The 27,975-nt window shown below is 53.5% G+C and overlaps 2 protein-coding genes across 5 annotated transcripts; both read left to right on the top strand.

Moving 5' to 3' along the window:
- The first annotated feature begins 221 nt into the window (after positions 1-221).
- SLC12A4 (solute carrier family 12 member 4) lies at positions 222-24,569 on the top strand. Of its 3 annotated transcripts, none has more exons than XM_053604295.1 (24): positions 222-466; positions 5,951-6,045; positions 7,448-7,579; positions 11,839-11,985; positions 12,088-12,142; positions 14,894-15,024; positions 16,550-16,791; positions 16,937-17,151; positions 17,627-17,791; positions 17,873-17,971; positions 18,252-18,309; positions 18,610-18,784; positions 19,150-19,268; positions 20,820-20,918; positions 21,154-21,273; positions 21,490-21,594; positions 21,846-22,014; positions 22,257-22,452; positions 22,560-22,729; positions 22,823-22,954; positions 23,034-23,141; positions 23,353-23,537; positions 23,677-23,810; positions 23,995-24,569. In XM_053604295.1, exons 1-24 carry the CDS (start codon positions 262-264, stop codon positions 24,084-24,086), a joined length of 3,348 nt encoding a protein of 1,115 aa, XP_053460270.1. In that variant the 5' UTR covers positions 222-261; the 3' UTR covers positions 24,087-24,569. The 3 variants fall into 3 exon arrangements, with proteins under 3 accessions (XP_053460270.1, XP_053460280.1, XP_053460277.1); XM_053604305.1 differs by lacking the exon at positions 222-466 and adding an exon at positions 5,518-5,614; XM_053604302.1 differs by lacking the exons at positions 222-466; positions 5,951-6,045; positions 7,448-7,579 and having other exon boundaries at positions 11,847-11,985; positions 12,088-12,146.
- Positions 24,119-27,945, top strand: LCAT (lecithin-cholesterol acyltransferase). 2 transcript variants are annotated; one of them, XM_053604499.1, is made up of 6 exons: positions 24,119-24,940; positions 25,626-25,782; positions 25,861-25,976; positions 26,056-26,151; positions 26,236-26,460; positions 27,356-27,945. In XM_053604499.1, the coding sequence occupies exons 1-6, from the start codon at positions 24,790-24,792 to the stop codon at positions 27,928-27,930; spliced, it is 1,320 nt and encodes a 439-aa protein (XP_053460474.1). In that variant the 5' UTR covers positions 24,119-24,789; the 3' UTR covers positions 27,931-27,945. The 2 variants fall into 2 exon arrangements, with proteins under 2 accessions (XP_053460474.1, XP_053460482.1); XM_053604507.1 differs by lacking the exon at positions 26,236-26,460 and having other exon boundaries at positions 24,723-24,940.
- The last annotated feature ends 30 nt before the right edge of the window (positions 27,946-27,975 follow it).

The following is a 27,975-nucleotide window of genomic DNA, read 5'->3' as shown; positions in this document are numbered from 1 at the left end:
ATAGTCCCACGGAGGTGGCAGTGTGTTTCCTCCACTTTGCAAGTACTGCTTCTGGGGCCCAGAGGGGACAGCCCCTCACCCAAGGTCACACAGGTATCCAGCCCTTTCCCAGGCCGAGTAGCCACTAGCACCCCGGTCCAGAGGTCTTTACGCCACCAGGGGCCCCCCTCGGGGAAGAACGGGGGCCCTAGCCCTTCCCGCTCTCCGCCCCCGAGGGGCGGCCCGGGGGGCGGGCGGAGGAAGTGAGCACAGCGGGGAGGAATGCGAGCGGGCGGGGCGCGCGGGCCCGGGGCGGCGGGGACAGCCGGCAGGCGGCCGGGACAGCGGGTGCGGCGGGGCCGAGCGCGCGCGATGCCTCACTTCACTGTGGTGCCGGTGGACGGGCCGCGGCGCGGCGACTATGACAACCTCGAGGGGCTCAGTTGGGTGGACTACGGGGATCGCGCCGAGCGGGAGGACTCGGACGGTGAGGGCGCGTTGGGAGCGGGCCGTGGCGGGACAGGGGGGCCGGCCACAAGGGGCCCGCGCCCACACATACACCCGGCCTTGTGCGCCCACGTCGATACGGTCTCAACTTTTCCTCATCTGTGCGGCTGCGATCATCTCCCAGATCAGCGCGCACCGACACGATTTTCCTTCGCTCTAGGTCCCCGCAGCCCGGCCACCCTCCACACCCCAGCTCCTCCCTGGCGGGCGGCGGGCGAGGGCTGCAGACGTGGCCGCCACGGGAGGCCAGCCTGCGAGGCCACCCGGCCCTTTCCCGGCTGGGAGCACAGCTGAAGCCCCAACTCCAGCCCATTCACCTTCGGTGAATCGCTCCCTTCCTTTTTCACCCCAGCTACCTATTTGGGGTGCAACGTCTCTGCCTTTGAGCCTCCCCTCCCCCTCCAGTGTCTTCCGGCGCTTCGCTGCGCCTGGCCCAGCTGGAGAGACGGGTGTGCCTGCCGAGGGGCTCTACAGGTTAACTGCCAGAATGCTCTGGTGTTGGCCCTGGCGTAGGTACCGTGGGCATCTGCAGAGCGCTGACACAGAGCCAGGCTTGTCTGGGCACTCTACTTGAATTATGAATTAACTCCTTTAATCCTCCCAGCATCTCCCAAGGTATAAGTACTGTTACTCACACTTAGGAAGGAGTGGAGGGATGGGTAGAGGGGTTATATAACTTGTGTCTGTTTGTGGGAGTTATTCAAACCCAAGTTTGAAATTCTAGCATGTTAACTTAGGAGTTAGGGCTGGGCCTGGAGGTAACTCCCTCCTTCTTCCTCTCAGGTGCTTGCCTCACCCCATACCCCTTTCTCCATCTCCTACCCCAAGAGGTCCCCAGGGGCTGTGAACACCCTTGGAGTGTGAACACCGCTGAGAACATGTGTAATTGTGTGCTTGTGCAAGTGTGTGGGTATCACAAGGTGAAGGTGGGGTCAGGTCAGGGCATTCTCATGCCACTGTTTCTGGCAGGGTTGTCAGTGATCAGATGGTGATAGGAAGGATGATAAATGCCTACAATGTCTGTGACTGACTGATGGAGATATGTAGGAAACGTGTTACTGTCATGTATCAGATTATGTAATTTTTTTTTTTTTTTTTGAGACGGGGTCTCACTATATCGCCCTCAGTAGAGTGCTGTGGCATCACAACTCACAGCAACCTCCAACTCCTGGGTTTAGACGATTCTCTTGCCTCAGCCTCCGGAGTAGAATTATATAATCTTGACCTCTGATCTGTGTCTGTGATAGTTACATGACTGAGGTAATCCATGAATGGTGTGAGTGATGGCTAAGGTGTGTATCTGTATTACCTGACAGCCATATGTGGAGATGGCATAGGACAGTGGTATGGGCTGTTGGTTTTATAAGCCTGACAGCCGGGTAAGTGCCCTCCCTCCTCCCCACCCTTATGCTCTTGTCTGTCCCTGTTCAAATGGTCAGGGGAGGACCACCTTCACTGTTCTTCTATTCCTGGGAGGCTCTCTCTCCCCAGAGGCTAGATGGCCTGTTTGCCTAGCATCAGCCTAGACCAGTTGGCAGGCAGAGCTGAGCTTACCCTCTGGCCCCGCCTTGGCCCCTCCAGGGTGACTGGAAGGACCTACAGCCACATTGGCTAATTCCTGCTGGATCCCCCTAGTCTAGACCAGCTCCTCCCACTACCCCCCTTCCTCTTCCTCTTTCTCTAAAGTCTTTTCAGCCAGACCTTGGCTGTCTACAGGATGGGGGACACCCTGCACCCCGGTGAGTGATTCTGATCCTTGGTGGGAACTGCAGAGGGTCAGAGGACACAGAAATAGTGAGCCCCAGGTCCATCCTCAGTTCCCCCAGCTCATGGCTCACAATACCTCTGCTCCAAGGGTCACAGACAGGCCACCTTGGCCTGCCGGCAGGGTGTAAAAAGGTTCTGGAGGGGCACTTCAGGCAGATGCCCATGTGCACAAGGATCAAGAGGGTTACCTGGATCCTCACCTGCGACTGGTGTAGTCACAGTTGCTGGTGGGAACACAACTGTGTATCCCACAGACAGCCCCTAGGCCAAGGCCATCCTCAGATTCACTGGGGGTCTCAGGTGGTGTCTGAGCAGCTTTGGCCCAGAAGGCATGCCTAGACCTGCCCTGGAATTTTTGGAATAGCTGAGGCCTGAACTGGCAGCTTGAAGCTTAGGGCAGTGCAGACATGCAGCCACTGCTCAGACCCCTCCACATTCTCATAATTGCATGGAAGCTTCGGGGAACTCCAAGGACACCCTGTCGAGTATCTGGGACTAGCCTGTCCCTTTTCTAGTGCATCTGGGCTATTGGAAAAGCAGGTGTTACTATCTCTACTTCATAGAATAGGAAACCAAGGCAGCACAGAGAGGTTAAGCAGGTTTCCCTGGGTCACACAGGGGACAAGCCAGGAACCCAAGCCAGGCTGCCAACCATCTGAACACTTAGAAGCCAGGGTATATCCTGGCCGAACTGTATATCCCAGACCCTCTTCTCTATGTTAAAGGATTGTGCTGTATGCATGGAGGATATGGATGGACTAGAGTCTGGGGAAGGAATAGGGAACTTGCAGCTCAGCTCCCACTTGACTCTGGTAGATCCTGGCACCCAGATGTGGCCCTCCTCTCTGGGTGACCTTACTCTGAAGCTCTCTGAGCCTTACTTTCCTTGTCACTAAAAGGGAATAAGAGCTATCTACTGGAATGTTGCTGTGAGACTAGAGACCACGCTTGCAAGGACTCTGAGTCACCCTCAAGCAATGGCTGAAGGGACAAGGGATCAGCTAAGTCTTGGAGGGGCAGCTGTGTACTCACATTTACAGATTCTAGTACAGTCTCCTCAGAAAAACAAGGCAATAATGGTGGGACAGGCTGTACTACATGAGTTTTAGTACACTTATAATTTATTTCCAACCTACTTCCACAAAAAGATCAAAAGAAATATGCAACAGAAGAGCCTCCCAAAAGGATTAGTTACTGTCAGGAAGATCAAAAACCATGCAGAGGAAGAGGGCGAGGACCAAGACAGATGGTAACTGCATCTAAAGAGCAAATTTAGCTTGGAGATTCCTGGCAGCCAATGCAGAAAGGGAAGTACGATGAGCTGTATAGCTGCCATTTTCAGACAAAATGGAGCATTCGATTTACTCAGGGAGGACACTTTTTAGTCATGAAAACCCAACAGTAAGTTTCAGAGGCGTGTCACTGACAGACCATCAGTTCAGTGGGTAGTGTGTGTGCTCCTGGATTTTCAGAATTTTCTTGTGACTATTCTGGTCCTGAACAAACATTAAGGGCACAGCACATGTCATAGGGTATCTGGGAACTATGGAACCCCACCAGGGTTTAACATGATGCAGTGGGCCAACTTGACCTCTGGCTGCCTTTGCCCATTGGCATTGTTGTGCTGTTGGCATTGAGCTACAGGAATGTTGGACTGAGCTGCTTACCCAGTCTAGGTTGCTGAATGAGGTGAATATATTGCTTTCACATGCTGTGGGAAGGAAGCGCTGACTTTGCCCCAGAAATTGTCATGAGTATACTTTACCTGTTAGTATGCTTGGGAAATAAAGGATCCACAGTGCAGGGTGGTTGTTGGCTCAGAGAAGGTAAGTTAAACCTGATCCCAATAGCAACGGGATGTGGCAGATGGAGGAGGATGCATCAGCTGCATTTTCAGCTGCAAACAAGAGAAATGAATTGTTGCCTATTTAACAGGCAACATTCAGGAAATGAATTGTTGCCTATTTAAACAGAAATGTTGGTAGCTCAATCACACCACTAGTCTGGGTTGGTTATGATACTTCTGTTGCCACCTTCATCACCAGACACCATGCCAACCCTTCAGCCCTCAAAACTGCATCCTGCTGCCATCCAATAACCTAGGTGCTTTGAAATAAAGTGCTACCTATTTGCTGTGAGGCCTTGACCCAGTGTTGCTGCTGCTAGGCTGTCCCAGGGTACCCTTAGCATCTAGAAAACAAGTGCTTGGCATCTTCTGCATGCTTGGTGGGAAGATGGTAATGTCACCCACTGAAATTCACAAAAGACAAGAGTTGGAAAGCTTGTGAATGATGCGAGGCCAGAAAAAAGTGGCTGAAGTTTGGGAGTTGAGGAAGGCTCTTTTTTTTTTGGCAGTTTTTGGTTGGGGCCGGGTTAGAACCCGCCACCTCCAGTATATGGGGCTGGCACCCTACTCATTGAGCGACAGACGCTGCCGGAGGCAGGCTCTTAGAGCAGGAGCAGTTGGGCACAGTGGCATCATGTCTATAATCCCAGCACTTTGGGAGGCTAAGGAAGGATCACTTGAGTTCAAGACTAGCAAGAGCAAGACCCCGTCTCTACTAAAAATAGGGGAAAAAATTAGCTGGGTGTTGTGGCAAGCACCTGTAGTCCCAGCTACTTGGGAGGCTAAGGTAAGAGGATTGTTTGAACCCAGGAGTTTGAGGCTGCTGTAATCTAGGCTGAGGCAATGGCACTCTAGCCTGGGCAACACAGTGAGACTGTCTCAAAAAGCAAAAACAAAATAACAAACAAACAAAAATGAGCATTTGGCTCCTTTTAGTGAGGTTTCCTTCCACCTAGGACACTGTATCACCAGCCTGGGAGGTGGGTCAAGGCTAGTCTGGGACAAGCAGCAGAATAGGAGGCCAAGGCGTGACCCCTGCCAGCAGTCTCTGCTCTGCCCAACACCCACCCGTTTTCCTCAGTCGACCCCAGCAGATGCCCTGCGCCCACCTTGGCTCTCTACCCTCTGGGGCAGGCGTCCTCAAACCTTTTAAACAGGGGGCCAATTCACTGTCCCTCAGACCGTTGGAGGGCCAGACTATAGTTTTAAAAAAAAAACTATTAACAAATTCCTATGCACACTGCACATATCTTATTTTGAAGTAAAAAAACAAAACGGGAACAAATACAAGCACACTGCCTCATGTGGCCCGCGGGCCGCAGTTTGAGGACCCCTACAGGCTTACCCCACCTCCCAGCATGCTCCGGGACGCCCCCGCGCGATGCATGGTGGGGTAGCTAGTAGGCCACCTGCGAGCCTTGGCCAGCGAAGGTGCTTTGTACGGTTTCGTCCATATGGAGGGCAGCACCCAGGCGTTCCCTGAAGGCTCCAAGCCCTTGGCACCTTGCGCACGGGGTATTTCAGAAAGCAGAAAGGCGGAGGTTGGGTGGGGGGGGGAAGATCTAGGGGCGGGCTAAGGCTGGGCCACGCCCCCGAAGTCCTAGCTCCGCAGTGTTCGCGAGTGCTTGTGCCGGTGTGTCTGGGGCCCTCATTTAGATGCCCTTTGTAGAGGGAATGATGCTCTGGGTTTTGGTCTGGCTTCTCCCTGACCCTTCAAGGATGCTGGCAGGTTGTGATGGGAAAACTGAATTTTAGCCTTGTGATACTATGGCCTCCAAAGTGCTCGACAAGGATGATGTTTGGGGGGCAGGACACAGGAAGCAGACCCTAATTGTCCCTCTCTCTTCACAGGTCATGGCAACCACAGAGAGAGCAGCCCTTTTCTTTGCCCTTTGGAGGCTTCCAGAGGAAGTGACTACTATGACAGAAACCTGGCATTGTTTGAGGTAGCTGAGGAGCCATTCTTGGTGGGCAAATGGGCAGGAGTGGCCCTTTGGGAAGGACCCACACAGACTGATGGTTGTGCCTCCACTGGCCCACCTCCTCCTTTAGTCTCCCCTTGGCTGCAGTTACATTGGCCCTTTGATTTAAACTATTTTCCCAGAGACCACTTACAACACTGCCCCTATTGCCACTTGCTGTCTATTCCTCTCTGTCTTCCTTGCAACCCCTCCCCAGCTAGGTGACCACTCCCTTAAAAATTCCCACCTCAGAGTTTCCTCTCTTCTTTCCACCTATAGTTCTTCTCCCAGTCCATAGTTCTTTGCTCTCCCATAGATTCTTCCTTGACCTTCATAGTTGGCTCTTCCAACTCTGTCCTTCTCTAGTTCACTGAGACCTAGCCCTATCCATTGGATCTGCCTCTCTCCACATTTTCAGCCTTAGTGGACACCTCTGTGGAAAGATTCCCAAATTTGTGCCTTTGCACTTGAATTTTATTCTTTTCAGACTCAACCTGAAAAGTGAGGTCTGGATTTAAGACGTGTTTTAGGCTCCTAAACTCTGACCCATACATTTAGCCACCCAGTGGCTGAATAATGTAGTTTCCTCAATCTCTATGCACCAAAGGTCCTGCATGTTCACTTTTCACTCCAAGCCAACTTCTTCCTGTGTGTAGGGTCAGAAGGGAGCTGGACAAGTTAAATGTGGGCAAGAGGCAGGTGGAGGCACAGTTCTGAGAAGGCCACAAAAACAGGGAAAGCCTGAGCCCTGGGAGGCCTCCTTACCTGGGGAAGCAGCAAGACTCTTCAGGGAAAGCATTGACCTGGCCCCACCTGAGATGGCTGAGGGGCCAGCATCCCACCTTAGCAATTGACCTGGGTACTCACAGGGACTGGAATCTGGAGGGAAGACCATCCAGGAAGATCAGAGTTTGGGCAGACAAGAGAGGCTTCACTTGTCCCAGACATCCCTCTTTTGCCATCCATGGTTCCTTGAGTTGACTAGGGAGACTTTTTGTTGGAGTTATGGGTAAATGTGAGTCTGGAGGCTCAGTCATAACTGGGAGAAGCCGGGCAGAGCAGCCAGGATAAAGTATGCCATTTGTTTGCCGGCTGTGTCCTGCCTTCTCTTCCCCTGAGGCAGGTGGTTTTCACAAATGGTCTGGCAGTGATTGCAGCTAAGGTGGGGCAGAGAAAAGCAGCCTCTGGGCTGGGCTTTGAGTGCCACGTGCTGGGGTGTGGCGCTCACACCTGCCCAGTTGGCTGGTGTGGGCTTTCCCCAGGCAAGAGCTGGAGTCAGGCCCAGGCCTGCCTCAGGCCTTGGCATGGTGCCATACTGCTGGCTACACACAGGTAGCCTGGCACCAGCCTGGCCCCTTGCCATCTTGCCCCATGGCTCTGTTTACAGGAAGAACTGGACATCCGCCCAAAGGTGTCGTCTCTTCTGGGCAAGCTCGTCAGCTACACCAACCTCAGCCAGGGTGCCAAGGAGCATGAGGAGGCTGAGAGCGGGGAGGGTACCCGCAGAAGGGCAGCTGAGGTGAGCTGGTCAGGGCAGCAAAGGGGCCACACCTGGAAAGACAGACACAACACCACGGAATTGGCTATTTCCCCACATGGTGGTGAGCACCCCAGGGAAAGTGGGTGCAGGTACGGTGAGCATGGAGGATGGGTACATAAGTGCCTTGGGCTCAAGGAGGCTTCAAGGGGTATGGGCTACTGAGGACTCCTGGGAGAAGGGGTAGAGGGCCAGGGAGGTCCTCAGAAATAACACCTGGGCACAGTGGTGTATGCCTATAATCCCATCACTTTGGGAGGCTGAGGCAGGAGGATCACTTAAGGCCAGGAGTTTGAGATCAGCCTGTGCAAGACCCTCTCTCTACAAAATACTTATAAAATTAGCTGGGTGTGGCTCGGCGCCTGTAGCTCAGTGGTTAGGGCACCAGCCACATACACCAGGGCTGAAGAGTTTGAACCCAGTTGGAGCCTGCTAAAAACAACAATGATGACTACAACAACAAAATAGCCAGGAATTGTGGTGGGCACCTCCTAGCTACTTGGGAGGCTGAGGCAAGAGAATCGCTTAAGCCCAAGAGTTTGAGGTTACTATGAGCTGTGATGCCACGGAACTCTATCGAGAACGACATAGTGAGACTCTGTCGCAAAAAAAAAAAAAATTTAGCTGGGTGTGGTGGTATGCACCTATAGTCTCAGCTACTCCGGAGACTAAGCAAAGAGGATTACTTGAGCATGGGAATTCAAGTTTACAGTAAGCTTTGATCATGCCACTGCACTCCAGCCTAGGCTACCGAGCAAGACTGTATCTCTTAAAAAAAGGCAACAAGGCCAGGTGTGGTGGCTCACACCTGTAGTCCTAGCACTCTGGAAGGCAGAGGTGGGTGGATTGTTTTGAGTTCAGGAGTTCAAGACCAACTGAACCAAGAGCAAGATCTCATCTCTACCAAAAATAGAAAAAACAAGCCAGGTGTTATGGCAGGTGCCTATAGTCCTAGCTACTCAGAAGGCTGAGGCAAGAGGATTGCTTCAGCCCAAGACTTTGAGGTTTCTCTGAGCTATGACACCAGGGCACTCTACACAGGGTGACAGAGTGAGACTCTGTCTCAAAAAAGAAAAAGAAAAGAAAGGAAAAAAAGGCAACAGTTGCCTTTACTATGGGTGAGGTACCATGCTGAGTAGAGGGCCTGGGTTCTTGGATGTCATCTTCATAACAAAACTAAGAGGTTGGTAATATTATTATTCCCGTTTTCCAGATGAGGAAACTTGAGTGTCAGTGGTGTTAAGAAACTTGCCTAAGGTGGCTCAGCCAGATGAGATTGATGCTTAATGCTGGGAGACAGATTTGTGAGATATGTGACTATGTAGAAAGCCAGATCCCTGCCATCACATCAGGGTGACTAAGAGTATTGCCTTTGGAGCCAGGAACCTGGTTGTCCTTTGGAGTCCATGTAATCCGGAGCAAATGACAAACCCTCCTGCCCCTCACTGCCCCAAGGCTCCACTGGCAGACCCTTTCAGTAGCCCTCAAGGCTCCAGGAGGACATGTGTGTGTGCTCAGAGCCTGGCATTGCCTCATGGGGCTCCTTGTCTGCTCTTGTGGTCCCATCTCCTGGTCACCATTTCTTTAGGACTTTCACATCTTTGCCCAGCTCCTCTGTGTGATGAGGCTGGGCATTTTTTTGCATTTTTTATTTGGAGACAAGGACCCTCCCTGAGGTTCAGAAAGTGGCTGTATTTTAGAAGGAGCTGGGGGCTAGAGTGTTCTCCTTGAGGTCAGCCTGAGCTGAAGATGCTCCTGTTTGGGATAAGTCAGGCCTCCAGCCTAGGACCTGTTGGTGAAATTTGGGCCTCAGTGGAGTGAGCCCAGGAGAAAAAGTAGTCCCAGCTGAAGTGTTCTCCTCACTTTGCCCTTCTAGGAGGCAAATCAGCCCACAGTTCAGAAAGGGCAGCTGAAAACTTGAAGTCTCACAGACTCAACCCTTCAACCCTATCCAGCTGGTTCTAATTTTGCTGGCATGTTCTGGACTACAGATAGTGGAGAACCCTGACTGTCTGGCTATCCATATCTAGCACTGAAGGGGCATCTCAACTTCTAAGAATGTTGCCTATGATGGGAGTGGGGAAGGATCCTTAGGTAAGAGCTTCATCCCTGTCCCTTCAGACCAAACTGCCAAGCCAAGGAGCTGGTGGCTGGAAGTGATGAGGCTCCTAAGAGAGGATAGTGCACATCTCAACAGGAGGGGGAAGGAAGCTTGGGCTGGCGCAGGACCATGGTCCCTTGGCCCAATGGGGAGCCTGTGAGGATGCTGGGGTCCAGCCTACTGAGCTTACCTGGCCCCAGGGAGAGCATGTGAGATGGGGGCTGGGGTTCCTAGCTCCAGTGGCTTTTCTTTTCTTTTTCTTTCCTTCTTTTTTTTTTTTTTTTGAGACAGAGCCTCAAACTGTCACCCTGGGTAAAGTGCTGTAGCATCACAGCTCACAGCAACTGCCAACTCCTGGGCTCAAGCGATTCTCTTGCCTTAGCCTCCCAAGTAGCAAGTAGCTGGGACCACAGACGCCTGCCACAACGCCTGGCTATTTTTTGGTTGTAGTTGTCATTGTTGTTTGGTAGGCCCAGGCTGGATTCGAACCCGCTAGCTCTGGTGTATGTGTCTGGCACCTTAGCCAGTTGCGCTACAGGCACCAAGCCTCCAGTGGCTTTTCCATTGAGTAAGAAGCAGCCTGGTCAAGTGCACAGGGAGTTGGTAGTAAGCTCAAGCTCTGGGGCTGCTGAGCTGTGGTCCTCACCTTGGGTCTGAGCAGAGACCTTTGGAAAGGAAGACTTGGGGTAGGAAGGGTAGGCCTCCAGCCAGACCATGCCAACCCCCAGAGGCAGCCTCTCCCTAGCAGCCACTCCAGTTCTGGCCCAGACCTTCTGAGGCTGCCAGAGGTTATTTGGGGATGCAGAAAGTATTTCCGGCCCTGCCCTTTCCCACACTGCCCTTTTCTCAGAGTGACTCAGCTTAGGCCGGGAGCTCTTGCTGCTACAATGCAGCAGCTAGTATCATCTGAGAAGGTCTCAGACAGAGCCCAAGTGAGATGTATCTGTCAACTACATTGTCATGTGGAAGGCAGGTCTTTGGTCTTGGCCAGGCCCTTTTGAGTTCATTTAGGCCACACACAGGTCCTACCCACCAGGCCAGGATCCTGAAGGTTCTTATGGCTATATAATTTTCTCCTACCCCGGCATCAGGCCAGTAGGAGGCCTTGCTAGTGATGGAAGCTGTCAGGGTTCCACTGCCCTAGGTGACACTCTTGGGGGCTCATTTCTTTAGGACACCAGCCTGCTTCTGTGCTCTCAACCATTGCCCTGTTCTCCTGGCTGGTCCTTACTCTGCCCTTAGATAGTTGAGAAATCCTGCCTGGGTCTCCACATCAGACCTTCCACACCTTTCCAACAGCCTGAGTCCCCTCTGCAGAATTCTCTCAACAGGATGTCCCAAGGGCTTCTGAGACCACACACACTGAGTTCAGAAGCACCTGCAGGGCCTGCTGTGACAGAATAGTAAACAAGCCAAACCTGTCCCACTATAGTCAGGAGAAATACAAGTACACTGTCACCATGACCTATGGTGAATGCCATAATTGAAGGCTATATCAGATGCTGAGGGAGTGCAAGTACCAACTCCACCTTAGGCAGCCCAGAGAATTTGATGATGAGATTGAACTGGGTTTTCAGAGACCTGCTCTGGCAGCAGAGTAAGCTGGACTGTGTGGAGAGATTGACAGGCACCAGAGGATAGCAGCCAGGTGCCCCAGGTATACTGTTCCAGTTTCAAAGGACTACGGCCAGGGCAAGGCAGGCTGGTCTTAGGGCAGCAGAGAGGCAGACTGGGCGGGAGTTGTTGTCCACTTGGACTGAGGTGGGAACGTGGGAGAGGGAGGGCTAGAGACTGATGTCTTGGACTTTTTCTTGGGTAACTTGGATGAGAAGGTAGAGATCTGAGATGGACCTCTCTAGAATTTTAATAGGAGAGAAGAAAGGAAGGAAGGGATACCTTGAGGGGGAGTTAAAGTTTCAAAGCTCACACATGGGATTTTAAAAAGAGAGTGTATGCCTCCCAGTCAGAATTGTTTTCCTATATGAAAGTCAGTAGAAACATCCCAGCTGTCACCCCCACCTACTGTGTTCCCCAGGACCCTGCTGGGTGTGAGGAGCTGCTGAGTGTCCAGGGCTGGTGCTTCATGGTGTATCTGGGTCCCTCTGATGCTCTGTGTACCCCTCCCCTCCTGCCCGCATAGGCGCCCAGCATGGGCACCCTCATGGGGGTGTACCTGCCCTGCCTGCAGAATATCTTCGGGGTTATCCTCTTCCTGCGGCTGACCTGGATGGTGGGCACGGCTGGGATTCTGCAGGCCCTCCTCATCGTGCTCATCTGCTGCTGCTGTGTGAGTGTCCTGACAGGGGCAGCGTTGGGTGGGCCTGCCAGTCCATGCCACCCTGCGGAGCCCACCCAGCTGAGCTGTTCACCCAGGCCCTCCTTTCCACAGACCCTGCTGACAGCCATCTCCATGAGTGCCATCGCCACCAATGGTGTGGTTCCAGGTGGGTGAGTGCCACCCAAGGCCTGGGGGGTGGAACATGTCCCAGAATTCACCTTGACCTGCCTGGAAACCCACATGGCTCACCCCTATTCCCCAAGCAGTTCTCTGGTGGAGTCCTAGTCCCTGACTCCAAGACAGTACCACCTCTTAGGGACTTCCCTGCTAGACAAAGTTTGAGACAGCTCTTGTATTTTTTTTTTTTGTGTGTGTGTGTGGTTATTGGCCAGGGCTGGGTTTGAACCCGCCACCTCCGGCATATGGGATTGGCGCCCTACTCCTTGAGCCACAGGTGCCACCCAGCTCTTGTGTTTTGTTAGTATAAAAGTAAGTTTTTTTAAAAAGGGTAACATAGGCTCGGCGCCTGTAGCTCAAGCAGCTAAGGTGCCAGCCACATACACCTGAGCTGGTGGGTTCGAATCCAGCCCGGGCCCTCCAAACAACTATGACGGCTGCAACCAAAAAAATAGCCAGGCGTTGTGGTGGGCACCTATAGTCCCAGCTGCTTGGGAGGCAGAGGCAGGAGAATCACTTGAGCCCAGGAGTTGGGAGTTGCTGTGAGCTGTGATGCCATGGCACTCTACCCAGGGTGACAGCTTGAAGCTCCGTCTCAAAAAAAAAGGTAACATATATTTACCCTAAGAGAGTTTGAAAATATAGGAAAACGTAGAGTGAAAAATTGAGGCTGGGCCTGTAGTCCCAGCTGCTCAGGAGGCTGAGGCAGGAGGATTGCTTGAGCTCAGACTTTGAAATTATAGTGAGCTATGATGATGCCACTGGACTCTAGCATAGGTGACAGTGGGACACTGTCTCAAAAAAAAAAAAAAAGGAAAGGAATTCCTTTCCTTTTTGAGGCCAGATGTGGTGGCTCATGCCTATAATCCTAGCACTCTGGGAGGCCAAAACGGGTGCATTGCCTGAGCTCAGGAGTTTGAGACCAACCTGAGCAAGAGCAAGACCAAGACCCTATCTCTATTAAAAATAGAAAAACTAGCCGGGTGTTGTGGCAGGCTCCTGTAGTCCCAGCTACTCAGGAGGCTGAGGCAAGAGAACTGCTTGAGCCCAAACAATTAAAGTTGCTGTGAGCTGTGATGACACCACAGCAGTCTACTTAGGGCAACAGAGTGAGACTCTGACTCAAAAAAAAAAGAAAAAGAAAATTGAAAGTATCCATAATCCCACCATCCCGAGTTCATTACTATTTACCTTTTGATATATGGTCATAATGTCTTGTAAAGTATCGGGCCCACACTTGCACATGTGTGCTTGCTCTCTATCTGTGCGTGTATATATGTCTATTCCCCAAATACATGTGTATGTACGTGCATACAGACCTATGCTTGTATGCGCATATATTTACATGTGTATGTGCTTCCCAAATGTTGAAAACTGTTTTAAAACAGGATTCTCTGTGGTAAGCTATATCCTAATTTATATGATTATTCTCCTATTTGTGAGGTCTACTTTTTATTTTATTTTATTTTTTTTAATTTCAGTGTGCTTGTTCATGTTTGTTTGAAGTACTCCTTTTTTGTTGATTTTCTTCTTTCTCCTGCGGTGCTGGCTGTTTTTGATGTTGTTGGTAGAGACGGGGTCTTACTCTGGCTGACTGCTGCTCATATGGGTTTTGAACCTCTGAGCTCAGGCAATCCACCCGCCTCGGCCTCCCACAGCGCTGGGACTATAGGCGTGAGCCACCACGCCCGGCCGTGAGGTCTACTTTTTCACTGTTGTAAATATTGTCAAGAACAGCCACAACAACAAATCTCTGCTCATGTCCCTGGCAGTCTCCCAGGAGAGGTCCTGGTGGTGGGATTATAGCAAGAAAGGGATTGATCGTTTTTTTTATTTTTGTAGAGACAGAGTCTCACTTTATGGCCCTCGGTAGAGTGCCGTGGCCTCACACAGCTCACAGCAACCTCCAACTCCTGGGCTTAAGCGATTCGCTTGCCTCATCCTCCAAGTGGCTGGGACTATAGGTACCTGCCACAACGCCCGGCTATTTTTTGGTTGCAGTTTGGCCGGGGCCGGGTTTGAACCCGCCACCCTCGGTATATGGGGCCGGCGCCCTACCGACTGAGCCACAGGCGCCGCCCAGGGATTGATTGTTTTTTAAGTTTCTTTATCCCTGTTCCCAGATTTTCACCAGAGAAGTTTTATCAGCAGTGGATATAACTGGTGACATGGGACCACCCTTGTTGCCTGTATGCTTGCTACCCTGAGGCCCAGTGTTAGCTCTGAGTCTTGCCAGGGGTGTTAGACTCTGAGAGCAGCACAGACTGAAGGCGAGAGGGTCAGCCATGATTACTTACCTGGTGGCAGGCCCTGTGCTGGGCTCTGGGGGCCAAAGACTAGACAAGACACAGTCCCTGCCTTGGTCTAGAGGGGTCAGACTAACAGACGCTTAGGCTTTGGGAGGGGTGAAGTGTGCTGAGGTAGGACACACCCATCCAGAGGAGGCTGTGGGAACTGGCCCAAGAACAGGAAGTTGGAGGACAGTGGCTCAGCCACCCCTGCAGACCCAGAGCTGCCCTAGAAAAGTAGTCATTTCATTGGCCCATGCTGGGTGTTTGAGTCAGAGGGGAATGGGGGCCATTCCCAGCCTGCCCACTTACTAGCCATGCAGCCTTTTTCATCTGTAAATGGGAAAAGTGGTCCTTGTCCCTCTGGGTGGGTGTGAGGGCCTGTCATGGGGAGACCCCCTTGAAGAAGAACCAACCTTGACCTGCATGCATTTTTCCTTTCTCTGCTATAGCTGGGGGCTCCTATTTCATGATTTCCCGCTCACTGGGGCCGGAATTTGGAGGCGCTGTGGGCCTGTGCTTCTACTTGGGAACAACATTTGCAGCAGCCATGTACATTCTGGGGGCCATTGAAATCTTACTGGTGAGTCAGCCTAAGCCCTGGCCAAGTTCAGGTGTGTCCAAACAGTCCCTTTGGACTCCAAACAGAAGGCCCAGGCTGTTCATGTCCCCCTCACCTCTGGCCAAGGCCTGGAGGTTATAAAGTGGGAGGCCTCAAGGGAGAAAGACCTTTGCTCAGACCTCTGTGCCAGTTTGGGCTAGGCAGGGAAGAGGCCTGGCTATCCTTGCCTTGGCCCTGTATGTTCCATCTTCCTGGGCACTATTTTAGCCATTGCAGAGGGTCCGTGCACTATTGCATTTAGCTGAGTGACAGATCTTGGTGGTAATACAGAGACTACCTCCTGGGCTTGTGTGAGCTCTGGCCAGGGCTCTGTGCTTCAAATCTAGCTTCTTTTCCTCCCTCATTTGGGGTGAGCAGCCATAGGACCCTGTTGGGAGGTTGGTATCCCCTCTGTGAGACACATGGGTACTCTCATACTTAGCTCCTCACTCCCCACTTCACTGCCTCAGCCAGTGGGAGCAGAAATGAAGAGGCTGAGGGAGACACAGGGTGACAGGTGCCCACCCCTGCCTGGCTAGTCCACCTCCAGGTCCTCTACCTGTAATTCAGATGTTGTGCCGAGATTTTCAGGCTTGTTTTTTTTTTTTTGGTATTTGTTTTCCATTTCTCATGTTCCTTGTACTTTTATTATTTGGCATTCTTCTGTAAGGAAAAATTATCTTTTTCCCCCATTAATTTTTTTGTGTAATTATATTTGTGTGGACTTGTAGATATTTGTTTCATTCTTTGGGTAATGTAAGGCTGTCCTTCTTTACTCTGTTGCTCCAACTGTTCCACTGTGTTAGCCATTAAAGTTGGTGCCTATGTCTGGATCCTTTTGTTTTTAAATAACAGCTTTATTAAGATATAATTTATAATTATATCATATTACATATAATTCTCTACTCGTTGAAAGTGTACATATCAGGCTTGGCACCCGTAGCTCAGCGGTTAGGGTGCCAGCCACATATACCAAGGCAGGCTGGTTTGAACCCTCCCCAGGCCTGCTAAACAACAATGACAGCTGCAACAATAACAACAAAAAACAGTCGGACATTGTGGTGGGTGCCTATAGTCCCAACTACTTGGGAGGCCGAGGCAAGAGAATCACTTAAGCCTAAGAGTTAGAGGTTGCTGTGAGCTGTGACTTCACAGCACTCTACTGACAGTGACATAGTAAGACTCCGTCTCAAAAAAAAAGAAAGAAAGTGTACATTTCAGTGGTTTTTAGTATATGTGTGGAGTTGTGCAACTATCACTACAATGAATTTTAGAACATTTTTATCACTCCCAGATGAAACCCCATTAGTAGTCATTCTCCCTTGCCCCAAGCCCCAGCAACCACAAATCTGATTTTTGTCTCTATGGATTTTAGACATTTCATATAAATGAAATCATATTTTGTGACTGGCTTCTTTAAGGCATACTTTTAAAAAAAAAACCAAATGACAGGTCTCATTCTCCAAATAGAAAGATTGAACCCTCTTTACCTGTTATCTTGTTTTAGACTTACATTGCCCCACTGGCTGCCATTTTTTACCCATCGGGGGCTCATGATACATCAGGCGCCACCTTGAACAATATGAGGGTGTATGGAACCATTTTTCTGACCTTCATGACGCTGGTGGTGTTTGTTGGTGTCAAGTATGTGAACAAATTTGCCTCACTCTTCCTGGCCTGTGTGATCATCTCCATCCTCTCCATCTACGCTGGAGGCATCAAGTCTATTTTTGACCCTCCCGTGTTTCCGTAAGTAACCCAGGAATTTGTCCAGGTATTGCACTGACATCTCTCTCATGTAGCGGCCTTTGATGCTCTGAGTCTTGGAGACTTCAGGCTAGTAACAGTTTGGGGCCTCCAGCTGAGCAGGTGCCAATGCTTTCATCCCTTACAGGGTTTGCATGTTGGGCAACAGGACCCTCTCCCGGGACCAGTTTGACATCTGTGCCAAAACAACTGTGGTGGACAATGAGACAGTGGCCACCCGGCTATGGAATTTCTTCTGCCACAGCCCCAACCTTACCACTGACTCCTGTGACCCCTATTTCCTGCTCAATAATGTGACCGAAATCCCTGGCATCCCTGGGGCAGCTGCTGGTGTGCTCCAAGGCGAGTCCTCCTTTCTATCCTTCTGTTCCTGAGCCTACAGGCTGAGTAGGAGAGAGAGCACAGAGCTGTCCTTGTGTGGCCAGAAGAAGTAGGGGGCAGATCTGGCTGCCTTCCCAGCCCAGTAATCTCCTCTCAGTCTAGCTCCTAGCAGCCGAGTTTTGGGTAAGCAGAGCCTATTTGGCCAGCGTCCCAGGCCTGTAGCAGTCCCCAGAAAGTTCTGGCAGCCTCTCTCCCCCCGGCCACCAACTCCTGATGCTGCCTGGGGATGTTCCCACAGGAGCCATAAAGGGCCTCTGTCTGGGAGGCAGGCAGTGGAAGGGCTCTGGCTGATAGTAGTTCGGCCACTTTTGTCTGTCAGACTTCTAGCCAGAAAGCTCCTTGCCTGTGGCCAGAGCAGCCTAGGGCTGATGCTGCCCCAGCCAAACTGTCCTGTGAAGCAGGTGGGGCTGTGATGGTGATGCTACTCTCCCCACAGAAAACCTGTGGAGTGCCTACCTGGAGAAGGGTGAGGTTGTGGAAAAGCATGGTCTGCCTTCCATAGACACGGTTGGCCTAAAGGAGAGTCTGCCCCTGTACGTAGTAGCTGACATTGCCACATCCTTCACCGTGCTAGTTGGCATCTTCTTCCCCTCAGTAACAGGTAAGCCTCTCTTGCCCACCTAGCCAGCCCTGGCCTCAACCCCAGGGAGTTCCTGAGGGAGTCTTGTCTTTTTTTTTGGAGGCATCATGGCTGGTTCAAACCGCTCTGGGGATCTTCGTGACGCCCAGAAGTCTATTCCAGTGGGGACCATTCTGGCCATCATAACAACCTCTCTTGTGTGTATCCTTTCCTGGGCCTGAGGCAGGTGGGGCAGGGAACGGGAGGCACTAGCTTTTATATAAGTTGCCAACCAGCACGCAGACATTCCACACAGGCATGTGTGCATATGAACCTCACCTTACACACATGCACAACTCAAGGGACACACACACACACACACACACACACACACACACACACACACCATGAAGCCATCAGCTGTAGGTCTCCCCGCTGAGTCTGCTGACTGAGGCTGGAGTAGCCATGCATGGAGGCCTAGCTTTCCTTGACATCACTACAGACTTCAGCAGTGTGGTTCTCTTTGGCGCCTGCATTGAGGGTGTGGTTCTCCGGGACAAGTGAGTGATCTGGGCCCCTCCCTGTAGCAGTAGCTCAGCTTTGGCTTGCCCTCATACTAGCCCCCACAGACTTAGTCACATACATGTCCTCAGGCTGGTGGCTGCCAGTGGTGATCTGTGCCACCAGGTGGGTCAGACCCTTCCAGGACTTTTGCTTCTGAGAGGATGGTGACATCATGATCAGGGTTGAGCCAGGGGGAAGGACAGGTTTGGTGGAATGGCCTTCTCCACTGAGTGGCCAGTGTGCTGCCCACTGTAGCCTGCCTTCCTGACATCTTTTGCTCTGGACGGCCCCTGCAGGTATGGTGACGGCGTCAGCAGGAACCTTGTGGTGGGCACATTGGCCTGGCCTTCACCCTGGGTCATCGTCATCGGCTCTTTCTTTTCCACTTGTGGTGCTGGACTCCAGAGCCTCACTGGGGCACCACGCCTCTTGCAGGCCATTGCCAAGGACAATATCATCCCCTTCCTCCGGGTAAGCCCTTCTGCACTCCCCCACAGCCTGGCTACTCCTGGGCCCTTAACCCTGGCTGGAGACAGAGGGAGGACAGATGCAGCATAACCTCCCCACAGTGGCTCCAGGCTGAGCCACCCTTGCCCTGCCCTGCTCTGCCCTGCTGTTGGATGAGCTGCTTGGACCCAGAACCCATAGCCTGTTTATAGCTCATCCAAAGCAGAGAGGCCTGGCAAGGTGGAGCCAGGGAGAGTGTGGCACTAGTACAGATAGGCCTAAGCCCCAGAGGAGGGCTCTGGTGGTGATGGGGGCCAGGTGAGGGGTGGCTTGGGGCCTGGCGTGTGGAATGAGGGTGCTAGGACCAGCTTCTTCTCTGGCACATGCAGGTATTTGGCCATGGGAAGGCGAATGGTGAACCCACGTGGGCACTCCTCCTGACTGCACTCATTGCTGAGCTGGGCATCCTTATTGCCTCCCTCGACATGGTGGCCCCCATTTTGTCCATGTGAGCTAGGGGTTGGGGCAGGGTAGGGGGTGGTCTGGGAAAGGCTCCCTGGACCCCAGCACCTTCCCATGATCCTATCTGGTGCTGAGGGTACAGCCGGGAGATGTGGCCTAGCAGGGAGCAGCCTAGCCCTGCATTCAGGAGCACACCTGGCACCTGTGCAGAAACTGTCAAGAGACCAACAAGTCCTACTCCCTTCTAGTAGAGTCCCCAGAGCAGGCGGCCAACAGACCTCCACCCCTAAATAGGGCAAGCACCAGGTCCCTCATGCCTTAATGAAGCCACCACTGCCCTGTTTCAAAATCGTTTGCTTTTAAAGTTCCGGAATTAGCAGGCAGCGCCTGTGGCTCAGTGAGTAGGGTGCCGGCACCATATACTGAGGGTGGTGGGTTCAAACCTGACCCTGGCTAGACTGCAACAAAAAAAATCTGGGTGTTGCGGCAGGCGCCTGTAGTCCCAACTACTCAGGAGGCTGTATCGCCTAAGCCCAAGAGTTGGAGGTTGCTGTGAGCTGTGATGCCACCGCACTCTATTGAGGACGACAAAGGGAGACTCTGTCTCTAAAAAAAAAGTTCTGGAATTAGCTGGGCAAATAAGTGTTCCAGGGCCTTTCAGGTAGTGGTCAATATGTGGTGAATCCCAGGGCCCCGGAGGCAGAGCTTGTTTGGTTGCTGTGTCACCTCTGCCCATGCCAGGGTCCTCGAACTCCCCGCTCCAGAGCTGGTGCTCCTCTTCCTTGTGTGTGGTTGCTATGGTGTCCCCTTCTCTCCCTCAGCCCCCAGACCTGCCAAGATCCCTTTTCCCCATGCTGCCTCCATCCCAGCCACAGCCAGGCCTGTGCTCTCTTGGCCTCCCCAAAACACTTGTCTCTCACATAAGTGCATACCTGAAACTGTTCTTGCCACTTTTGTCTTGGGTGGTGCCCCACATCCCCCCTCGCCAGAGTGGGGATCTCAATCTTTATTATGTGGCTCTAGCTGACAGCCCCATGCCCTGGCCCAGGGGTCCCCCTGCCGCCTTCTGTCCTTCCTCTTTCGCCAGCTGCAGGTAGAGGTTGGTGCCTCCTTCCTTAGCCCTCTGCTCCTGGCCTGCATTCTCAGAGGACTTATACCTCTGGCCTTGTACGCAGACTTGCACACCCACTGCAGCATCTCTCAAGTGTCTGATTTGGCGCATTGAAATGGTCCTGCTCATCTTCTCCTGACCTGCTCCTTTTCCCCACTTTCATGACAGTCCCTCATGCAGCTGGTGCCCCAGTCAGAGACCTGCGTATGTGTTGATGGTTCTAGACATAGCACTTCCTGCCACTCCCAGCTCCATCCTCTTCCAGCTCTCTCCCTGCTCTTCCCATCTCTCCTTTAACCTGGCCCCAAGATGCCTTCTCTGTAGTGGTCGTGTCTGCCTCAGGCTATGGAAGAGGGGTACTTCCAGGTTGAGAAGACCTGGCTGATGCAGGGCAGGGCCATGGTGAGTCTCTGGTCTAGGACCAGCCTGATACCAGGCCCCTGGCTGCCAGGGAGGTCTGTGTGCCAACCACCTCCCTGTGTGCAGGTTCTTTCTCATGTGCTACCTATTTGTGAACCTGGCCTGTGCTGTGCAGACGCTCCTGAGGACTCCCAACTGGCGGCCTCGGTTCAAATACTATCACTGGTGAGTATCCACTGGACCCCTGAGCTAAGTCCTCTGACACAGGAGCCCCATTCTAGATGAGGTTTGGGTTTCTTGGGCAGTCCTTCTGGGTGAAACACTGTGGGATGCGAGGTTGCAGGGCCAGGGGTTGACCTGTTTGTCCTACCCAGCATATGACCTCGGACTACCAATGCATGGGCTAGGCTGTGGGCCCTCCTGGTCTTGCCCTGATTCTGCACCCCTCCCTCTGGCCCAGGGCGCTGTCCTTCCTGGGCATGAGCCTCTGCCTCGCGCTTATGTTTGTCTCCTCCTGGTATTATGCTCTGGTGGCCATGCTTATTGCAGGCATGATCTATAAGTACATCGAGTACCAAGGGTGAGTCAAGGGCTGCCTCTTAGCCTGTGCAGGTGGGGTGGTCTGAATGCCGGGTTGGTGGGGAGATGTGCCATCCTTTGCTAGCCAGCATGGATGCTGGGACTAGGAGGCTGTGAAGCTCAAGGCTCTCAGGGGTGGCCTGGGGGATTTCACATTCACACAGACAGAAACCCATGGATGAGACTAGGGACTCATCAGCTGTGGTGGCATCTGCAGGGCTGAGAAAGAGTGGGGTGACGGGATCCGAGGGCTTTCCCTGAGTGCAGCCCGCTATGCACTGTTGCGGCTAGAAGAGGGGCCTCCTCACACGAAGAACTGGCGGTGAGTTCACACTCAGACTCTGGCAAGGGCCATCTCAAGGTTCTTAGTGTGTGGGAGGGACAAGAAGTGCTCAGTCCCTCTCCCCTAGTCCAAGTTTGCCATTCTTGGGCTGCCATGGGCACCCTCCTGCTTGTTGAGCCAGTGGGCCTGTGCTACCCAAACCTGTAGGGGTGGTGATATGAGAAGGAAAGAGAAAGGGCCTGGAGAGCCTAGCCCTGGTCTCAGGCTGCCTTCCCATCTGGCCACTGCAGACCTCAGCTACTGGTGCTGCTGAAGCTAGACGAGGACCTTCATGTGAAGTACCCACGGCTCCTCACTTTTGCTTCTCAGCTGAAGGCCGGCAAGGGCCTGACAATTGTTGGCTCCGTCATCCAGGGCAGCTTCTTGGAGAGCTATGGCGAGGCACAGGCCGCTGAGCAGGTGCCCACTGCAGGGGGTGGGAAACTGAGCCAGACCAGAGGGGCCTTGGCTGCAGCTGGCACACAGAGGAAGGGACAAATCCTAGCCATCTTGGCCAGCCAGGGGTATTGAGCTGTCTCATCTTGAATATGTGGCGTCTGGGTGGGCAGCTTGTCCCTGTACCCTCCCCCATTCCCAAGTAGTTTTGTGCCGTGGCACCTTGAGAGGCACTTCACCTTCTGACCCTGATGTGTTCCCCACAGACAATCAAGAACATGATGGAGATTGAGAAAGTGAAAGGCTTCTGCCAGGTAGTGGTGGCCAGCAAGGTGCGTGAGGGGCTGGCTCACCTCATCCAGTCTTGCGGCCTGGGTGGCATGAGGCACAACTCCGTGGTGCTGGGCTGGCCCTATGGCTGGCGACAGAGTGAGGACCCACGTGCCTGGAAGACCTTTATTGGTATATGAGGGGCTGGTGCCTGGGCTGGGCCAAGGCCAAGCAGTTCAGTGAGGTGGCAGAGGCCAAAAGGCCACAAACTGGTGGTCAGCAGCATCTCTTGTCTCCAGATACCGTGCGCTGTACTACAGCTGCCCACCTGGCCCTGCTTGTGCCCAAGAACATCGCCTTTTACCCCAGCAACCACGAGCGCTACCTGGAGGGCCACATCGATGTGTGGTGGATTGTGCATGATGGTGGCATGCTCATGCTCTTGCCCTTCCTGCTGCGCCAGCATAAGGTGGGCCGGGTGGGTGGGCGAGCACAGGTCAGAGAGGCTGGGCCCTCAGTGGGGCAGATGTGACTGAACCACCCGCCTACTCTATTGCCACAGGTTTGGAGGAAATGCCGGATGCGTATCTTCACAGTGGCCCAGATGGATGACAATAGCATCCAGATGAAGAAAGATCTGGCCATCTTTCTGTACCATCTACGCCTTGAGGCGGAGGTGGAGGTGGTGGAGATGGTGAGCCACCTACCCTGCCCTGGCCCTGTGGGTACTGTGTCCCATGCAGCCTGGTCCTCACAGCCTGCCCTCTTCCCAGCATAACAGTGACATCTCTGCATATACCTATGAGCGGACACTGATGATGGAGCAGAGATCCCAGATGCTGCGGCAGATGAGGCTGACCAAGACTGAGCAGGAGCGAGAAGTCAGTGGCTTTCTGAGTGTAGGCTAGGAAAGAGGGAGTACAGGATCAGGCCTTTGCACATACAGAGTCAGTCCTTTGGTGGAGTTGGGAGGGGGGCATCAGAATGACTCACCCCAGCCCCATCCAAGCCATCGCCAATTTCTCTGAGAGCCAGCAAGGGCCTTCTCCCTTTTCCCAAGGCACTGAGGCTACCTCCTGTGATTGTCCTTAGGCCCAATTAGTCAAGGACCGGCACTCAGCCCTGCGGCTAGAGAGCCTGTACTCAGATGAGGAAGACGAATCTGCAGCAGGCACTGAAAAGATTCAGATGACATGGACCCGGGACAAGTACATGACTGAGCCCTGGGACTCCAGCCATGCCCCTGACAACTTCCGAGAGCTGGTGCATATTAAGCCGTGAGTGCAGCAAGAACAGACCCAGCCACACTGGTTCTGGGGCAGAGGTGGGATGGGGCAGACAAGCTGTGTGGGTGGGCCGGGCCACCTTCTTGCAGGATGGTTCACCATGACCTGTGATTGGCTGTATTACCTGCAGGGACCAGTCCAATGTGCGGCGCATGCACACTGCCGTGAAGCTCAATGAAGTCATTGTCACACGCTCTCACGATGCCCGCCTGGTCCTGCTGAACATGCCTGGCCCACCCAAGAACAGTGAGGGGGATGAGAACTGTATCCTTTTGCAGAGAGGCAGGCAGTGGGGAGGTGGACCTTGTGTGAGGTCAGACTGGAAGCTCCTCTCCCTGGGTGCCCCTGAGTACAGGTGACCCAGATTGCCCCAGCTCCAGTTGATGGGGTACACTACCCTGGTTGCCCTTGAGTTCTGGTGCTGCCTCCTTGACCTGATACCCTGCAGACATGGAGTTCCTTGAGGTGCTGACCGAGGGCCTTGAGCGGGTGCTGTTGGTGCGTGGTGGTGGCCGTGAAGTCATCACCATCTACTCCTGAGCCCAGTGTAGTCTTGTGGCCTGGAGTGGAAGTGTCCAGGGTAACAGTCTCACCTAGTATCTACCTGCCAGCCATGCTTGCCTGGCCGTGCCCTGGACTCAGCTTTGCTAGATCTCCTTGGAAACTGGGCCCGGGCAGGGCAGTAGAAATGGATCTGAGGTCCTTTGGGACCCTGGGAGGTTTGGGGACTTCCCATCCAGCATGCCAGTAGGCCTGCCCTGGCTGGAGAAGACTGGTGGGGGCTGACGTAGGGCTTGAAGGCAGCCGGCCCAGCCCAGAAGTGCTATTTATTGGGTATTTATTGTTCAGATGTCACCACTGGAGAAGAGGGGAAGGGTAGAAGGGAGGGGTCCAGCCCAACCAGCCTGCAGGAAGACCTGGCTTGAGCTATTGTGGGCAGGGACCCCTACCAAGCCAAGCCAAATGGAGCCGGCTGCAAGCTGAGGCCTGACTTTTTCAATAAAACATTGTGTACTTCTGGGCCTCCTGCTGCCCCAGCTCTGTTTCCCTTGGCGGCAAGGGAAGAAGGCGGAACTGAACTCAGGCCCAAAGCTGGCTGCTCCCAGGGCTGTGCCCTTTCCGGTAATTTCTGGCCACCCCCATGGGCCAGGCTGTCCCTCCCACTGGCCCTGGGGCCCCTCCCCCCGACAGCAGATAAGCCCAGCACAGGACTGCTTGCCTGGCAGCAGGCGCTAGGTTTGGGATGGGGCCACCCGGCTCCCTGTGGCAGTGGGGGCTGCTGGTGGGGCTGCTGCTTCCCCCTGCTGCCCCATTCTGGCTCCTCAATGTGCTCTTCCCCCCGCACACCACGCCCAAGGCTGAGCTCAGTAACCACACACGGCCCGTCATCCTCGGTAAGCCCCCACCAGGCCCCTGGTGCACCAGGCCAGACTTGGGGAAGCCTGGGCCCTAGCCCCTGGTAACAGATCCAGCCAAGGTCCTTCTGCCCCTGCGTTAGCCCAGATACCACCCCCCATTGTGGGGAGGGGCCAAAGGCTTGTCCAGCAGAGAAATTACTCTCTTCTCCCACCACACTGTTCCTGAGTCTCTTGAGTTATCTGCTCCATGAGGGTGGACTGGGGGACAAGGTGTGCCTGAGGTCTTGACCAGGGCATTCAGCTACAGTCAGCCACAGTGGACCCTGGGCCAAGCCCCACCACGCTTTCCTCGGTTCCCATCCCATCAAGGACAGATGCCCAGCCCAGGACAGGAGGGGCTCATCAAGGCCTGCCCCCACCTCCCCATACCTATTTGCTCTTACCTTGGACTTTTGCAATAATGGAGAGCCAGGCTGGGTGTTTGCTTTGTAGAAGCAAGGGTCAGTGGCCTTGGCCCCTGCACCTTTCCTTTCTGAGGGAAGCTTAGGTTTTGGGTTACTGGGGGAACCACGGAGGGAGGTGTGGTCAGGATGTGTCCTTTGTAGCTGGGGGTTGAAGGTGATGGAGAGTGGGGCTGGCTACTCCGGCATCTGGGGGTGAGACCGGTCAGGGGCTATGGGGGGGGATCTGAGGAGTCCAGAGTGAGAGCTGGTGCTCGCAGTGCCTGGCTGCCTGGGGAATCAGCTAGAAGCCAAGCTGGATAAACCGGATGTGGTGAACTGGATGTGCTACCGCAAGACTGAGGACTTCTTCACCATCTGGCTGGATCTCAATATGTTTCTGCCGCTCGGGGTGGACTGCTGGATTGATAACACCAGGTACACCCAGTATGCTCTGCTGCAGCCCCCACACGCTGCCCCTTGGCTGCTGGCTGCTGAATGTTGCACTGCCCCTAGGGTTATCTACAACCGAAGCTCTGGGCATGTGTCCAACGCCCCTGGTGTACAGATCCGCGTCCCTGGCTTTGGCAAGACCTACTCTGTTGAGTATCTGGACAGCAGCAAGCTGGCAGGTGGGTGTGCTAGGGGAGAAGGCAGAGACTCCAGCCAGGAGTCGTGGCAGAACCCCCCAATGCTGCTGCTGTCCCACAGGTTACATGCATACACTGGTGCAGAATCTGGTCAATAATGGCTACGTGCGGGATGAGACTGTGCGAGCTGCCCCCTATGATTGGCGGCTAGAGCCCAGTGAGTATCTCTGTGGATGACAGGCAGGGGTGGGACAGGTGGCCTTTGACTCCAATTGCCCTGCCCCTGTCCACTCCCCTGCAGGCCAACAGGAGGAGTACTACCGGAAACTGGCAAGGCTGGTGGAGGAGATGCATGCTGCTTACAGGAAGCCTGTCTTCCTCATCGGGCACAGCCTTGGCTGCCTGCACTTGCTCTATTTCCTGCTGCGCCAGCCCCAGGCCTGGAAGGACCGCTTCATTGATGGCTTCATCTCTCTTGGGGCTCCCTGGGGTGGCTCTGTCAAGCCCATGCTGGTCTTGGCCTCAGGTCAGCAAGCCTCTGACCACTTATGTCCTGGGGTGGGGGTAGAATGAAGCTGGTCATGGACCTGCCCCCACTGCAGCTTCTGTTCACAATGGCCTCTACCATTCCTAGGGCATGCCTCTGCCACCAGTCCCCCAGAGCAATGACCCTGGCCTGGGCCATCAGGGTGACTCCTTCTAGAGTCTGTGTCAGTGATGACAAAGGGAAAGCCAACAGAGGCAATGAACCCCATCAATCTGATTCAAAATTTGTTCCTTGAGGCCCAGATCCTGCCTACCCGGCTTTCAGCTGCCTTCTGCTCCCAGAAACTCCTTTCCCCAGGGATCTGCTTTACTGAGGATGGATCCACCAAACTTAGGCTACGCCCTAGGAGCCCTTGCTGCCCTTCTATGGGGTGTGGCTTCAGGGACCCAGCACAGACATAACTCCTACATATTAAGCACCCACCATATGCTGGGCACAGCCACGTCAGCCTTCCCTCTAGGAGCTAGCTCACAGCCTGGTGAGGAAAACACTCATCAGATTACACTAGCAAAGTCAAACACAGACACCATCTCATTGCATCCTTCCCCAAACACAACTCTGACCCCTAGCAGTACAGGCCACTGAGTTGACTGACAGATGCCTGGGGAGATCAGCCAGCACCATCCCTACTGTTCACATATTCCTCTTCAGGAAGCCTATAGCACTGCTGTACAGAGATGCCATTAGGGCTTAACATTTAATAAGCTCTCATTGAGCACCTGCTGAATACCAGGCTTATTCAAGTAATGGCTTAGAGTCCATGTCTGGATTAGACAGACAAGATGAGCACCCAGCTCAACTCACTTTGAGAGCAAGTTGTGGGCCAGGGGTAGCCAGGCCTGGCTCCCTGTCCCACCTTGCTCCATATCCACAGGTGACAACCAGGGCATCCCAATCATGTCCAGCATCAAGCTGAGAGAGGAGCAGCGCATAACGACCACTTCACCCTGGATGTTTCCCTCTCGCATTGCATGGCCCGAGGACCATGTGTTTATTTCCACACCTAGCTTCAACTACACAAGCCGTGACTTCCAGCGCTTCTTTGCAGACTTGCACTTTGAGGAAGGCTGGTACATGTGGCTGCAGTCACGTGACCTGCTGGCAGGACTCCCAGCACCTGGTGTGGAAGTATACTGTCTTTATGGTGTGGGCCTGCCCACGCCCCGCACCTACATCTATGACGATGGCTTTCCTTACACGGACCCTGTGGGTATGCTTTATGAGGATGGTGATGACACAGTGGCCACACGCAGCACTGAGCTCTGTGGTCTCTGGCAAGGCCGCCAGCCACAGCCTGTGCATCTGTTGCCCCTGCATGGGCTGCAGCACCTCAACATGGTCTTCAGCAACCAGACACTGGAACACATCAATTCCATCCTGTTGGGTGCCTACCGCCAGGGTTCCCCTGAATCCCCCAACGCCAGCCCAGACCCATTGTCTCCTGAATAAAGACCTGTCTTTGCTGCGATAAGCCCTTATGTGTCTTCTGGGATG

This window comes from Nycticebus coucang, chromosome 2 (assembly GCF_027406575.1).
Source record: "Nycticebus coucang isolate mNycCou1 chromosome 2, mNycCou1.pri, whole genome shotgun sequence".
Taxonomy (NCBI): domain Eukaryota; kingdom Metazoa; phylum Chordata; class Mammalia; order Primates; family Lorisidae; genus Nycticebus; species Nycticebus coucang.
This window is presented reverse-complemented; position numbering and strand designations above follow the sequence as displayed.